This window comes from Clytia hemisphaerica, unplaced genomic scaffold (assembly GCF_902728285.1).
Source record: "Clytia hemisphaerica strain Z4C2 unplaced genomic scaffold, Clytia hemisphaerica genome assembly, whole genome shotgun sequence".
Lineage (NCBI taxonomy): Eukaryota > Metazoa > Cnidaria > Hydrozoa > Leptothecata > Clytiidae > Clytia > Clytia hemisphaerica.
The window spans coordinates 1,387,051-1,404,111 of NW_027103507.1; the positions used below are offsets into that span (position 1 = coordinate 1,387,051).

The 17,061-nt window shown below is 34.6% G+C and overlaps 1 protein-coding gene across 1 annotated transcript in view; it reads right to left on the reverse strand.

Moving 5' to 3' along the window:
* LOC136798987 (uncharacterized) overlaps positions 1-17,061 on the reverse strand; it is a 34,623-nt gene that overhangs the window by 15,580 nt on the left and 1,982 nt on the right. The window contains exons 2-12 of the mRNA XM_067055673.1: positions 16,128-16,170; positions 15,936-15,976; positions 15,608-15,740; positions 12,938-13,101; positions 12,460-12,614; positions 11,868-11,948; positions 10,731-10,842; positions 8,937-9,014; positions 7,622-7,749; positions 4,731-4,847; positions 3,771-3,881 (exon numbers count right to left, since the gene is read on the reverse strand). Of these exons, the coding sequence (XP_066911774.1) occupies positions 3,771-3,881; positions 4,731-4,847; positions 7,622-7,749; positions 8,937-9,014; positions 10,731-10,842; positions 11,868-11,948; positions 12,460-12,614; positions 12,938-13,101; positions 15,608-15,740; positions 15,936-15,976; positions 16,128-16,170 (1,163 nt within the window). The remainder of the gene's footprint in view (positions 1-3,770; positions 3,882-4,730; positions 4,848-7,621; positions 7,750-8,936; positions 9,015-10,730; positions 10,843-11,867; positions 11,949-12,459; positions 12,615-12,937; positions 13,102-15,607; positions 15,741-15,935; positions 15,977-16,127; positions 16,171-17,061) is intronic.

Sequence of the window (17,061 nt, forward strand, 5' to 3'; positions counted from 1 at the left end):
AATAACAACGCCTGTTAGCTAGCGTTAAAGTGGACAACTATTGGTCATGTATCATGCCAAAAAAGTTAGCACCATCCACACAAGGTATGACTTCCTGTTCTTCAGCAGTAAGGATTTCAAGATTAGTTACTTAAATTGCATCGAAATCTATTTAAAGTTGTCGTATTCGTTGAATTTGATGCTCGGAAATGACAGTGAAATTATCAAACAACATCCTTATCGATATGTTCGGTTCAGAAACTCTGAATAATATCGACACAGAAGATGGTATGACGACCTCAAGCTCAAGTTGCTTAATTCTGATTTCAGTTATGAAGTTGATGTTAAAAAGAAAATAGTTATGGAAATTGTGAAAGCTGAAGAAAGTTAGACTTCTTTTTTTCGCACAAACTTTTGAGAGGTAAATCTCTTAAAAGAATCCTTAGACATGATTTTATTATGCTTCTATTAAAAAACGTAGTAAAGACATATTTTCATCATTAAAGATTTATCAATGTACATTTTATCTTATAGTGTAGGTGGGTTGTCAGATTTCAATCTTCGTTTGAGTATAATGGGTAGAGCTAAGTTTTCATTGACATTGATTCTATGGGACCTATGACTCTTTGAGCCTCAAACTGTTCTTATTTGGTTCTTATTCTTTGGGGTATTTTGGGTCCTTTTTGCCTTATTTTTATTTTTTACCTCATCTTACCTCGTTTGGACCCTTATTTGATAAAAAATTAGACATCCCAGCCTTCAACTTGTTCTTATTTTTGGGCATTTTAAGCCTCATTGTTTTTATAAAAAAGAGTATTAGCTTTTTTATTTTCCCATTTTGTTAATAATAAAAGAGGCGTAGAAAACAGATTTTTACCAAAAAGATTTTTTTGTTAAGATTATTTAAAAAAGAGACGTAGAAACAGATTTATGAAAAAAAGATTTATCTTTCCCCTTTTGTTAAGATATTTAAAAAGAGACGTAGAAACAGTTTTTTATCAAAAAAAGGTTTATCATTTTTACCACTTTAAAATTTAGAAAAGGTTGTAGTTTTTATTTAGTTAGTTTTTTATAAGCAGGTCATTTATGATATACATTTGTCTCAAAATGATTCCTTTTTTTTACATAAATGGATTGCTAGCCATGTTAGAAGTTATTGTTACTATTTAGCAATATTCCATAAGTACACATTTATCACCATTACCCTTGCAAAGATTTATCAAAAGTTATTACCTTTTAGTCTATCTTCATCGTTATTCGCATTTTCCTTAAATTCGCCCAAATTCATTTAGTTGCTTGAAACTGCCCTTTTGTATCTCTAAAGTAAGCAACGTCAAACTTTTGTTTTGGTTTCATATAGACTATAGACAGAACTTAAAACACACATGTCACGGGAAAAATGAAAATTGAAAACTGGTCCAAAAGCTAAAAGTACTAAATTTCTAATTTAGTCTATTTCGTCCTAATTTGTCCTATTTAACTAACTAAATGGCAAAAAAAAGGCTTGGAGGCCTGAACGGTTTCCCAGCCCGTAGGCCACTGGAGCTTTTTGATAGACGGATGAACGCTGGTAGCCAATTTTTTGTAATTTTACTTTGCCACATAAGTTTTGGTGCCACTCGCTTAGAGAAAATAAACGGAAAGGATTTTTTAAAATTTTGTTCAGCTCAAATTTTGTCTGAAGAGGTTTGTTGAGAAAGTTCAAATTGTTTTCCATTTGGTTTTTATGTTGAAGAAAGTAAGCCCTGCAAACTATCTACAAATGGATTGCAGGAAAAATCTTTTTGAAATGAACTGAATGGCAAATTTAGTTAAATTCCTTTTTTTATTTTCAAGGCTAGAAACAAAAGAATTTTAGGCTCAAATTCGTGACTTTTCAGATCGCGAACACTTCGATTTATATAATTTATAAAAAAAACTGTACTTTGTATATAAAAAATTATATTTTGATTAAAAAAAAACTTGGAAAAACGTCTGGTTCAAACTAACTTAGTCAAAAAACTTCTATAAGATGTTAAGGATTTTTCTATGTACTGTTCATATTAAACGGTAATGGTGTACAAATTCATAAATTCATAAGATTTGACCGCGGTCGCCTCAGTGGTTTAACGGGACGAGTATAGAGGCTGGAGTCACCCTAAAATGCAACGTAGCTTCCCAGAGGCGGATGTTACGAAGTGACTTAAGAGTCGAAACCGAAAACACAAGGCAAGAAGAAGGTAAACGATTCTTGAAAGAAACCGTCTCTCTACTCACAATCGTAAAATGGCCAAATAAACGGCATCCATACCATTATCAACCAAACACACAAACCCCCGGGAAAGAGGAAAATAGGTACAATGAGGAGCTCATAAGTTGGGACCGCGGGGACAGGATAACACATATCTCCCTAAGATCTCTCAGAAGCCACTTAATCTCATGATCTCTCTCGATTTTAAACGGGGTTTGAGTTCCAATAATTGGCTAAAGACGGAGGGCTTGCACCGTAAGGTGAAGTGGCCTGCAACCGAAATGATGTAAATAAATATGTATGACGATATATTTTACAAACGTTATCTTAGGCGACCAAATTATTAATTATTCTATTTTTGCCCCTTTTTTGCCCCCTTATTAATATCCCACGGTAAAATAACTCCTTATTTTTTCTAAATAGCCTGGGATATTCCGCACAATTACAATTTCTAACCTTCCCAGCAACTAGCCTTCATCCCTGTTTTTTAAATTTTGCTTTCAAATTTTTTTAAACTCTTACTCCCCCGCCGTTTATTAGAATCATTTTAATTATAATATCTTATAGATTTCCCAACGCTAGTCAACTTTACATTTTCTTAAGAGTTGAATATTAAGACTAAGCCTAGTCTATATTCTGAGTGAAATCGGTCCACTCTTCCGGATGTGTCTTTAATTGTCCAAGGGAGGTTAAAACCATTGAGTTTCAAGCCCGAAGGGCTAGAGGTCAATCTCTTTGGTAGGATTTGAAGCCAACAAATCCTACCAAAGTTGCGCGGCCTTGAGCGACCCGCCTGGTTTTTACACAAATGACAGATTGAAACTAAAATTTACCGCTTAATTTCGAAAAATATCTCCCTCGAAAACAAAGGAATTGCTAGATTCAATCCGTCATCAAAAATACGGCGCATATTTTAAGGCTTCAATTTTTCTTGCCTGAGAAAGGTTAGAGATTGACCTCTAGCCCTTCGGGCTTGAAACTCAATGGTTAAAACCATTGACTTTCAAATTCGAAGGACTAGACTCGAGACTCCTGAATGGAAAATGAAGCAATCCAGAACGCCCTCACGTGGTTTTCACACAAACGCCGGATTGAAAGTAAAATATATCGCTAGATTTAAAAATGCAATCCTCAGAAACAAATAAAGAACGCTAGATACAATCCGTCGTCATGATTGCGGCGCGTTCTAGGTACGTTCTGGATGGGAAATAAGTGGCTTCACTTTTTCTTGCCTGAGAAAGGTTAGAGATTCTACTCTAGCCTTTCGGGCTTTAAACTCAATGGTTAAGACCATGTTAATGTTACTTATGTCAAAGTGTGCCATGTCATATTGGATTAAAACAAAATTTAAAAATTCATTAAACTATTTTTATTTCTTTCGAAGCTTTTCGGTGTTCATACCATCATCAGGTTGGTTCGTAAAAGAAAAATGGTATAAGCACCAAAAAACTTCGAAAGAAATAAAAATTGTTTCGTGAATGTTAATGTTACATAATAACATTGACTCACTTCTCCCAGAGCAATGAATTTCCAGCAAAGCAGAATATAAAAAAAGAGTTACCTTTTACTTCGTTCCACAACGGTCCGCAAACATTGATCAGTAATTGAATGACAGAAACTCAATTTCAATGATTGGATCGTGTAGCGGTTGTAATTACCAACTCCCGTGACACTAAAAATGATTAGAAAATTTATAGTCGACTCTTTCTAATTCGATCTTCAAGGAACAAAGAGACTTTCAAAATATAGAGAAAAATTAATACGATATTTTATACTGACGGTGAAAAATGTTTTAGTTCGAGTTACAGAAAATAATAAAAGTTCGAATTAGAGAATGAGTTGAATAGTTAAAATTAATTTTGGGAGATATTTGTATTGATTTATTTTATTTATTTATATTTGTATGGATGAGGTAATTTTAACTTGCAGCTAAATTGTCCACATAAGAGCGTTGTGAATCTTGTACAACTTGATAGCACCTATCAAGGTGGCTCAGTCACTCTAAAACTTTTAAATTTCTCATCTCCTGTAGACCTTTTCATAAATTACACCACAAACAACGACTCTCGTGTTTTCAGACGATCACCAAGATAATTATGTCTCACGAGACTTAAAATGACATATTTCAAAATAGAGAAAGGTCTTTATTGGTAAACTCCTTTGGAATTCATTTATCATAGCGATCAATTCAAAACGAGGTAGTAGATGTTCACAAGGTAATTTATAAAAAGGCATTACGGTTCCGTTTCGAAACGAAACGGTTTAGAAACAAGTGTGAACGTCAAAATTCAAAACATCAAAAATGGAGACGTTACATAGCAAAACAGATCAAAACGGTTTCGCTCCACTTTTTTCATCGGAACGGAACTGCTCCGTTTTCTTGCTCCGAAACGTTCCGAAACCAATATGAACACTCTCGATCAGTAAAGAAAATCATACCGGAGCGAAACGGAACAGTAACGTGTGAACATTGTCTAAGAAAGATCGTGTATCGGAATCTCCGAAATCTTATTCAACATACCTCTTGTGGGTGACCTTGGTAGAGCTGAGATCTAGCGACTTCATTTGTCTACACCCCTTGACAAGTGACAAAACGCCACGATCGGAAATCTTACCACATCCGCAAACATCTATACATCTAAAAGGAAACAGGTGAAAATAGTAAGATCTAAAATTTGATAGAAATCAGGAAATTTTAGTACCAATTTCTCTATATTTTGTCTGGATATCACCTTTTTGGTGTTTTAGTTCCTAATGGTGCTTAAGAGCCATTTTTTTTAAAAATCTTCAGAATAAAGAAAGTGTGATACCTCACCCTCTTAGATTTTGATGAAATTTTGACCAAATGATCCATCACACAAGAAAATAAGACCATGAAAATTTCACCTTGATATCTCAAGTAGTTTTGAAGATACAGAGTCTCAAAGATAGGCTACTAAGCGGAAATTGACCCCTAAAAATCATGAACTCTGGTGGGGAGCAGATTTTGAAAGCCAATGAATTTTTATTCAAGTACATTAGAAAGCTGATTTACAGTGGATTTCAAGAACTTTTTGTAGGGAATCAGAAAAAATCAAATTGAGTCTCCAAAATTTTCCCCGAAAATCTCTAGCACCTCCTGTAGAGGGCTTCAAACTTTGTGTAATCTGGGTTTGGAAGCACTTTTAGCTGTCTGCTGATGGTCCTTGGAAACTTTTTTGAAGCAAACTTTTGACCTGGAGTGGTTTACTGGTGGGTTTTGGCCACAAAAATAACATTTTCAGGATTTCATTTTTTTGCGTAAGCGTCAAAAATGGCCGAAAAAATTGCTATTTTGGCTGATCTGGAGCAAAATTCAAGATGGCGTATCTTTTTGAACCCCCTACAAATTTTTTTTGAAACTTTCAGTAATGCTTCCTTAGTAGGTCTAGTTTAATAACCTCAAAAAATCTCAGTGGGGCCTTGAAGTCTCTTAAAGATATGATCAATTGAAATTTGCTTAACTTCGTTGTTTTTTCCCTCCCTCTAAAATGCTAAATCAGGCCCACTTAAGGCCTCTAAAGGTAAATTCTTGTCAAAATATTGGGTTGATCTTCTCTAGCCAACTAATCATTGGCATTAAGGGAACAACTGTAAAAAAATTCAGGTCATTTCCATTAACAGATGACATTTTATGACTGTTTCTTTATTTTTAAGTATAGAATATGTAAAAAAATGAGACTGACATCTGGCCTTTCCTACCATTCCAGGGCCTATATTTTCAGGAAAAGCCTCAACCTTTCACAGTTTGGGTGAATATTATTCTTAAATATAAGCAGGTTACTTCAACTAAATGGGTTTAACAGTACTTAATTCCTATTCAAAAACTTTTTAGACTCATTCAGAAATCCTACTTTGACAATAATTTGCGCTTTACCGCAAAATTTCTAAGTCCAAGTGTCGTGATTAACTTTAGACTGTCCAGATGTCAGTCCCATTTTTTTACATATTCTATACTTAAAAATAAAGAAACAGTCATAAAATGTCATCTGTTAATGGAAATGACCTGAATTTTTTTACAGTTGTTCCCTTAATGCCAATGATTAGTTGGCTAGAGAAGATCAACCAATATTTTGACAAGAATTTACCTTTAGAGGCCTTAAGTGGGCCTGATTTAGCATTTTAGGAGGGAAAAAACAACGAAGTTAGGCAAATTTTCAATTGATCATATCTTTAAGAGACTTCAAGGCCCCACTGAGATTTTTTGAGGTTATAAACTAGACCTACTAAGGAAGCATTACTGAAAGTTTCAAAAAAATTTGTAGGGGGTTCAAAAAGAATACGCCATCTTGAATTTTGGCTCCAGATCAGCCAAAATAGCAATTTTTTTTTCGGCCATTTTTGACGCTTACGCAAAAATAGAAATCCTGAAAATGTTATTTTTGTGGCCAAAACCCACCAGTAAACCACTCCAGGTCAAAAGTTTGCTTCAAAAAAGTCTCCAAGGACCATCAGCAGACAGCTAAAAGTGCTTCCAAACCCAGATTACACAAAGTTTGAAGCCCTCTACAGGAGGTGCTAGAGATTTTTGGGGAAAAATTTTGGAGACTCAATTTGATTTTTTTCTGATTCCCTACAAAAAGTTCTTGAAATCCACTGTAAATCAGCTTTCTAATGTACTTGAATAAAAATTCATTGGCTTTCAAAATCTGCTCCCCACCAGAGTTCATGATTTTTAGGGGTCAATTTCCGCTTAGTAGCCTATCTTTGAGACGCTGTATCTTCAAAACTACTTGAGATATCAAGGTGAAATTTTCATGGTCTTATTTTCTTGTGTGATGGATCATTTGGTCAAAATTTCATCAAAATCCAAGAGGATGAGGTATCACACCCTGAAGACTCTTAAAAAAAATGGCTCTTAAAGGATTTGTTTTGTTTTGGTTAAAACACAACGTCACTAAACGTGATGATAATTTTAGTAAAGACTTCCCTGTAGCATATATCATTGCTTAAATTCTTAAAGAAATGATCTGTGATCTGTGATGAACTGAACAGGAAATGATTCGTTGGGAAGGTTTGCCGATTGCAGATTCGGATATCAGGATTCAGGCTGGAATTTATTTTTTCCTGAATTGCAGGAATAGGCTCAGTAGTGTTATTTCACCGTTTTATTCTACTTAACAGGTCAAAATTTGCAGCTCCTTCAAGCCGCCCTTTGTTGTATAGAATAGATAATCCGTAAGCTTGCTAAAGAAATCCACCAAACTTAAATTAATATAGCGCATTACTTCGAATAAACGCCCTCCCCATCGAATAAACCTCCCTCTTTTGAGGAAAAATAAAGAACTCCTCCCTCAAATAAACGCCCCTCCTGAAAAACTAAAAATCTAATAAACGCCCGGGGGGGGCGGTAATATAGGTTTAGTTGATGAATAATTGATATGATAGACTTACTCTAATTTTGGTAAATGGACAGCAATAGCAGCTAAAGAAGCATCAGTAATTAGCGGACAATTTGCAATCACTATCGTCTTTAATTGTTGACAACCCACCGCTATGTTTTTTAATGAAATATCTCTTATCTAAAAATGTGAATGAATTAAAGTTTACAAAATTTAAACGAAGCAGTATAAAGACGTCTCAAAAAAGAGCCTTCAAGTTCAATAAAAAAGTGTGGCTTCGGTCCACTGAGGACCACCAATCTTCTGGTGATCGATTTTTCATATTCTTGACATGCGTAAGACATTTTTCTAACGAAAACATCCGAAAAAAATCGGGATTCGATCCCCGTCATTTACTAAAAATAGAAACACGGTGGCCGAAATCTGGCTTTTTTGGGGGTGCTTCCAATGGAAAATATGACGTCATCTTGATTTACGCATATCAAGAATTCATGATATGCACCATTGCAATGTCTTCCAAAGACCAAACACCCTGATAGCTGATTGGTTGTAAGTGACGTATAATCAGTCCATACGGCACTTACAATAGCTGATTGGTTGCAACAATCAGCTATTGGGTCTGTGATGTAATGTTAGAAGACATTGCACTGATGCATATCATGAATTGTTGTCCAAAAGAAAACACACCGTAAAAAAAGAGGCTTCTCTAGAACGTGTATATAATCGTGTTACAATCTTATGTAAAACACTAGATAGAGCTACTGTGTATTTTCCAAGCAGCGGCTGGTGAAGCAAAATAAAGGTCATGGTAGGTCACAGTTCGTTACCGGCAATTTGTTCAACCAAGCAAATAAACGGAAATGGCGCGAAGCGATGAGGCGAAAGATAAGCATAATAAATCAAATAGCCGGCACCGAACTATGGTCTTCTTATCAAAGATGGCGGATTATTTTGCAACAAATAGGGACAAAGTAGCTCTATCTAGTGTTTATAATCGCGTAAGTGAGGAAAAACCAAATTTCTTATTCTCTATCAGATACTGTTATGTATATCATGAAGGGTTAAAGTTCATTTACAGTAATACGATTCAATAGTTCAAGCAAACCTTTGTATATCCCTGGACCAAGTTACTCAATGCCAGCCAAGTTAAATGTTATGATCGGAATCTTTTAGAAATTGGTACCCGCGGAGAGAGCTCTAGTAGATCTAGTTTCGCTTGTACACTAATGATGTAGCGCCGTTTGTCATTAGGCAAAGTTTCAAACACTACAATGGCTTCTTTGCGGGTACCAACTTTCAAAAAAACTTCGATCAAAGATGGAGGATATAGCTTGGTCCAGGGATATATAAAGGTCAGTGAAACAAACCTGTTTACAGCCACGGATATCTAATACTTGAAGTTTAGGTAGACTTTTCGATATCGTCGATAGAGCTCCATTCGTAATCTAAATAGATGTAAATCATAAATTAATATTACGGAAAGTGGAAACTGTTAACTTTCTTGTAGAAAGAAATATAGAATCCACCCAACCTAGCTCCTATTTTTTGAAGCTCACAACCAAATGAAGTTATCTTTGATCTGTGATACCAAAAGTCCACATTTTATAAAGAAAAAAGGCATAAAACTACTTTAGGAAACACATTTTAGCGGGAACAAAATTTTTGGGATTACATCAAAAGGCTTTTGATGTTGAATTTTTGGATGTTCTTACAAAGAAACGTGTAGGCCAGAGAAGTATATCGTATACTTAAATTGTCACCCATGATTATCTGTTAGACCATGTTCACACGTAACGATTCTGTTTCGCTCCGAAACGAAATGAAGCCATTCTATTGGTTAGAAGTGACGTGAAACTTGAATGTAACCAATAGAACGGCTTCATTTCGTTTCGGAACGAAACAGAATCGTTACGTGCGAACATGGTCTTATCCTTGCCTAATCCTTTGAATGACGTCATTGAAAAATGTAATTACATCATTCTTATATTATCTTGACAGAAAGATTACGTCACTGCAGGGGTTATATGCGTTTGATTAGGCGTTTATCAAAACTCATTGGAAGTAATTACTCAACAAGATGTTATTTCTTAATCACCAAAACAAATTTTAATTGCTTCAACTAATTTGAAAAGCAATATAAAGTTATAAGTAAATTGCAGGACGTAGAATGCAGGATAAATTAAAAATGGCTTTTTTTGTTTACATTTCATGCTAAAAGACGTGTCTATCAGTCGAAACAATGAAACTACAGTTGACTCTCTAATTCGATCTTCAAGAGGCCAAAGGTTTTCTTCGAATTAGAGAGAGTTATTTAGACCAATTTTCAGCTGAGGGGACCATTAGTTTGAATTATAGAAAGATTCGAATAATAGAGGTTCGAATTAGAGAGAGTTAACTGTAGTTAGTGGTGCAACTTCAGTTTTAGTAATGCAAAAATGCACCACAGGAGCTCACTTTCGAAAAAAATATATTGTTTGCAGACAATTGCATTTCCCACTTTATCACAACAAAAACATATATGGTTGATGTATCAAACTATTTTTGTTAGTAAAATGATGGTTTTTTATGTAAAAGAATCAGCTGATTACTGTTGTAGAACGGATATTGAAAGTAAAATTAATTGATAAGTTATATAGTATTGTTATTAAAAAACGTACAAACATTGAGCTCAGCTACAGCATGACCACAACAGGGACACAGCATATACATTGAGGAGCTCATAAATATATCCAAGTGGGTGTCTAGTACTTTACTAAAGAAAGCCTCTTTTTGTAAATTCAACGAATAGTTTACACCAATGTCACAGACGCGGCTGAACCTCTACTCACTGGAAAATTTGGGTCCCCCTCCAAGGTGGGAAAAATACCCTACACTTTTAGTCTCACTGGAAAATTGAGTTGTTTTCATCCCTCGAAATTCAATGGAAAAAATTGCACACCAAAACCATCATCAACAGACCTGGGGACAATAGAATTTCTATCCCATTGGGATTTTGATAAAAAACTTCATTCCCACTGCAGGAAGAAGTTCCACCGGGCTGTGAGACGGTTTGAAGACTGAGGAATTACCATGTTTGGAGGTTTGGGATATTCTAAAGCTAAAAAACTAATTCCGGACGCATAACCAGCCTTGAATTTAACTATTTAAAGACAATAACATACCTTATGGCATTGCCCAACATTGAGTTTTATGAGACGTTTGCAATATTCGCTAACTGCATTCGTTGATAAAAATGAAATATTGAAACACCCAAGAACTTCTAATACTTCCAGGCTGAAAAAAAACAAAATTTAATAATTTGAGCTTATTCTGTCTGTGGTTTCGTTTTGGAACAATAAAGTGTTCTGAAGTGCAAACATAGCCTAAAGAAGGGTAAAAACAAAAAACAAACACAAAATTCTGTAAAGCCCAAAGGGCTAGATGGAGTGCTTTAAACTTTTCTAAGCAAAAAAAAGTGAAGTATCACAAAAAATATTGTTGCTATTGTTTTCGAAAATCCGCGAATCTTCTGATTGATCAAACGCTGAAATTCTATTGTAAATGTCATATGACTTAAATAGGATTTCCTATCTAATCATGGCGCATTTTTCAGTCAAGTACATTATCTAGCCCTTTGGGCTTCATAGATTTGTGGTATTGATATACTATTATGTCATAATTAATTCAATCATCATAAAGTTATGATGCTGTTCAGTGATGCAGGGGTCTTATTTAGGCCTGGCGAACGGCAAATTTTTGCTGGTCCAATGCACAAAAAAAAATAATTCGCTGGTCTAAAAACTCGGTTCAACACCTCAAGTAAATATTATATTGACACCAAACAATACACTAGACTTGCTAAGAATTCTCTGGCCTAAAACCTAGAATTCACCAGAGTTTTTTTGTTCACCAGCCTATCAAAAGCATTAGCTCTGGTAATGGATGTATGAAGATAGGTGTCTGTATCCTTTAAGCCTGCCATTGTTGTGAGGTTAAAGAGGAAGCTCAGGTCAAAATAAAGTGAGTGCAAAATTCAATAAGGATATCATTCTAAAGAGCCAAAAAATATTAAACTGTTAAACAGTTCTCTAATTCGATTTTTAAAGGACAGAAAATCTTATTCGAATTAGAGAAATATTCGAATTACAGGTTCAGGGAGGATTTTTTACCCCTTCCAGCTAAAGGGACCAACGTTTTAGTTCGAATTATTACAGAAAGATTCGAATAATGGAGATTCGAATTCGAGCGAGTCGAATCAGTGGAAGCTAAAACAGACCAGCTGTAAGCCTTTTGGTTAATTGTGATAATGGAAATAGTACCTTTCGCCATGTTTCTTTACAATTTTGATAATAGAATCATCAGTGATTGCTTGACATCCATTTAGACACAGTTTCTCAAGTCTAAAAAATAAGGTGTATGAGATAATAAAATAAAGATATGACAAAAACTGATAGTCTGAAAAGACGAGGAAGAGTTCCCTGAGATAAAACTTAAAATATGTCAATAAAACTTCAATGTCTGATAGTAAGGGGGACGTGTTGTAACAGTTCCCTGAGAAGGTTTTATTTGGCCCATTCGAAGGAAGACTGTCTGGGGTACACGAATTAGACCCAGCAAATTTTTTTATGGCTAAAAGATTGACTTTTCAGGCAAAACTGGAAGGTGAAAAACTGTGTCAAAATCAACAATTTTCAAAGATCAAAAACGAAACAATGATTTAGATTCTGAGCGAAAAAGTGTACTACAACATAATCCTTTACGTGAATAATTAAAGGAAAATAAGGCCACTTAAAGCTCAAAATCATGTCACTAAAATCACAATTAAAGTCAAGTTTCGTCTAAACTGCACTGGATCTTCAGTGGTGATTGCTGCTTGTATGATTTTATGCGTAAAATGAAAAAATAGCACACCTTGTTGATGCTTTACTGATTGACTGAATGCTGTTGTTTGAGACATTACTCCAACTAACATCCAATGATTTGATATTTTGACATTTGACAGCAGCATAGAGGAGAATGGATTCACCAACAAAAACTCCCCCGTGGCAACAGCTAACATCAAGTTTCTACAAAATGAATTTTTTTTTTCTTAAAACATAGCAAATTTGTTCAGCATGTAAACATTTTTCTAGTAAGCATAATTTTTATGGCATCAAATCAGCTTTATAATACTTAGCATTAAGGTCAAAACATTGGTTGAGCCTCAGTTTATGGGACTTCAAAACAAAGCCATTCGAATAACTTAAAGATTCCTTTCATTCTGAAACGATTGGCTCTTGTTTAAAAAACCCATGATTTTGAACATAGATATGTTTATAAATGATAGCAAAACATGTATATTGTACTGAATTTAAACTAACATTTTTTAGCTGAACTTAAAATCTCTAACCTCAAGACTTTCAGCACAAGTTTTGAACAGATATCGAAGACCCTCTGAAGTGATTTGTTTCCCATTACATTGTACCAACGAGAGAGAGGTTGGATGCTTCCAAGCAATTTTCTGAAGTACGTTATCTGTTAAATTGAGGTGCTTTCTGAACGAAATCTCTTTCCCTAAAGATAGAAAACAAGAAAACTTATCATCTTTACAATCAATGACAATTTTTTATCAGAACACAAATCAAATCCGAAAAAGTTCTACAGTTACATCAAATCGAAAAAGCAGGATAATATCGGAATCACTTCTTTGCTCTCAAATGGAAATACTTTTACTGATGACACTCAAATTGCAAAAATCCTCAATAATCAATTTCTGAGTGTTTTTTCAGAAGATGACGGCCGAACACCAGATATAAAAGGAAATACCTGTCCACCCATCAGTGAATTAGAAATAACACAAAATGGTGTTCAAAAATTACTTTCAGAGCTCAACCCTAGCAAAGCTAATGGACCAGATCAAATTTCCACCAGAATTTTGAAGGAGTGTGCTGATATAATAAGTAAACCCCTTACTCTCATCTTTCAAGCTTCGCTGAAGCAATCAAAAATTCCAGATGACTGGCGCAAAGCAACCATTACTCCGCTATATAAAGGCAACAACAAAAGCAGATCAAACCCTGAAAGCTACCGCCCTGTGAGCCTAACGTCTGTACTATGTAAAACACTCGAACACATAATTCACAGTCACATAATCAACCATTTAGAGCAGCAAAACATCCTCACTGACCGACAACATGGATTTAGAAAGAAACGATCCTGTGAGACACAATTAGTAAAAACTGTTAATGATCTAGTCAAGATATTGAATGAAAAAGGGCAAACTGATGCTATACTTTTCGACTTCAGTAAAGCTTTCGACAAAGTTTGTCACCGCAAGTTACTTTTAAAGCTAAGCTTCTATGGAATCAAAAACAACTTGTTGACTTGGATAGAGGATTTTCTCAGTAACCGAACCCAAAAAGTACTCGTTAGAGGCGTAGAATCACCAGAGGGAAAAGTAACATCCGGAGTCCCACAAGGATCGGTACTGGGACCCCTGCTGTTTTTAGTATATATAAATGACATATCATTAGCAGTCACATCCTCAGAGGTAAGTCTTTTTGCTGATGACGCTCTACTTTACAAATCCATCAAATCAATCAAAGATGCCAGAGATCTGCAAAATGACATGAACCACCTTACCCAATGGGAAAAGGACTGGTCCATGGAGTTTAATGCTGACAAATGTAAAGTCCTGCGATTTACAAATAAACACAAAAAAACTGAAGAAACATATTCAATCCATGGCTACAATCTCGAATTGGTAAAATCAGCTAAATATCTAGGAGTGATCTTGGATAGCAAATTAACATTCAACAAACATATCACAACAACATCTGCAAAGGCTCATAACTGTCGACATTTTTTGCAACGAAATCTTCGAATGTGTGACAAGGAAGTTAAACTCCAATGCTACAAAACCTTTGTACGACCCATAATCGAATATGCATCAATATTATGGGACCCAGTAGGAAATCTAAAACTCAATCGACACATAGAGTCTGTACAACGAAAATCAGCTAGATGGATTTCTAATCAATGGCAACGAGAAGCCTCTCCAACTAGTATGATTAAGAACCTTGACCTGCAAACATTGGAGCAGAGGCGTACAGTCAAGCGCTTAACATCTCTCTACCAGTTTCACCATGGAATCAAGTTCATGCCTCCTAATACCATTAAACCTCAGAGATGCAATGATCTTCGATTTCAGCCAATCCAAGGTGCAATTCAACGGTATACCTACTCCTTCTACCCATACACAATCAAAGAATGGAATATGCTTTCAGCTGGTCTGGTTAATGCTGAGTCGTTAGATATATTTAATGATAAATTAGTGGCCTTCCTCAAATAGATTATTTTCTTAAGTTTGCTTCAAATCTCAGTGTTAATTAATCTTGTCTTGTCTTATCAAGTTTTCAAAATTCTTTCAGTGATGCGTGATTCAATTCAACCTTGCAATCTAATTTATTTCAATTTATCTTATGTTTTATATATTAGTTAATAAAATGTTTTTACTCAGAATTGTTATTATCCTTCACATATTTTTATCGTTCACATTTTTAGCCTTTTAGTTTGTTTTCAATGTCAATACAGCCATGTAGCTCTTTTTGGTAACAAATTAAATTCCTCAGTAATCTAAGTTCTTTTTTCTGCAATATTCAATTACCTCTTAATCCAAAGTGGTTGCCTTTTTATTAAATTCTAGATTTTATTATATTTAGATAGATTTTATTTTATTACCATTTTATTTTACATTCAGGAAATTGTACGTATGTACCCTCTGAATTATTGAATAGAAATAGAAATAGAAATAGAAAGAATAAAAGCTGGTTTTTTAAATCAAATGATTTGAAGATGAGAATTCAAAATAAAATTGACTAAGTTTTGGTAAATTGTTGTTTTTTTATCAAGAAGAGCTACACAGTAGCTAAAGAGTACAGACAAACATTTATGTATAAAAAAATCTTAAACTATATTTTAAATACATCCCAGTACTGTATTCCCCAAAGAATGGCAAAGTAAAATCTTGGTCTTAGAGCAATAGTGCAAATCATGAAAAACCATGTCTTATCATACTCACATAAAACAGAATCATTTGCTATTTTGTAAAAGTTTCGACAAACTTGCAGACAGCTGATGATATCTTTCATTTTCAGGTAACCAAAGATATGAAGGATAATTTCATCTGGAAGAGTCCCCCAATGACATTCATTCTAGAAAAAAAGGAAAATTTTAAGAAATATTCCAAGCTGTTCCAAGGCTTAACTTTTTGATTCCAACCATTCCAAATGTTTGCAGCTACTAGTACTAGGTACCTGACTGTTACTAAACTTAGGGACAAAATATATTACAGTACTAAAGTGAAAATAATAAATAACTGTATTGTCGTCGATAAAAAAAATTCAAACCTCTTCTGTTCCATTTGGTACTTCATTGAATTTAACAAAGTCTATAAAAAAATTAAAAGTATAAAATAAAGGGTACTGGAAGGCTAGAACAATTGGTCCTCTGCCAACTCATGGTTGTATTTTAGAAAAATTTCAGAAAAAAAAAATTAAAAAACGGCTTCAAACTGTAATAACGCTGAATAAAATATATACCTTGTGGTGAATATCCTGGGAACCTTTGATTATAAACTGGTGACTAAAAAGAAAAGTCAAACCAAATATAGCCATAGTGTGCAAGGGGGGTCCAGGTCTCACCAAAAAAATAAGGTCCCAGCACACATTAAAACCCCCACCTAGAATCAATCATGCATGGTCCCACCACTAAGTATATAAGATTTTGAAAAATTTGAATTCCCAGCAGAATTTAGGAAGCAAAACTTAAGTCTTCTTTCAAGTATAATACAGGTCATATGTACAAGATTATCCACTAAGTTTCAATAGTAAAAGGTAACTACTAAAGTTATCATAGATTGATGTCGATGAGATGTTTCAATTTTACACCCAAACCACCTTAGCCCCACCTTAAAAAATCAGGTCCCACCTAATCCTGTCCCCCCCCCTGAAATCCAAAAAATCGGAAGTCCCACCTAAAGATTTTGAACCCAAATCAACAAAACCATGTATTACAGTGATAGAAACTCAATAATTTTATTATATCAAGTTGATTAAAGAAATTTTGCTTTATTGGTCATCATTTTAGTGCCCTTCAATTAAAGATACACTCCAAATTTTGAGGGTTTAGTCAAAAAAAAGAATATAAGACTTGTCATTCCAAAAAGCTGCCCCTAAGGGCTTTGAAAATTTGCAGATGGAATTTTCTGTCAATAAAATCTTGTTGTTGATTTTTTGAGTGTTTCAATTAACAATCCTTCTTGTTTTCAAAATAACCTCTCTTTTTTAATTGTTTTTAGTCCTTTAGATGAGGGTTGAAACAAAAACAACTACCATCAACTGCTCTAACTTGGGACTATCTGACAAAGCATGAGACGACAATTCGGCCACCATTTCACCGAACCTCCAAAGTCATTTGATTTGAGTTAATGAACGGCGTATTAAAAAATACACTTCAATTCAATTCAATTCAATT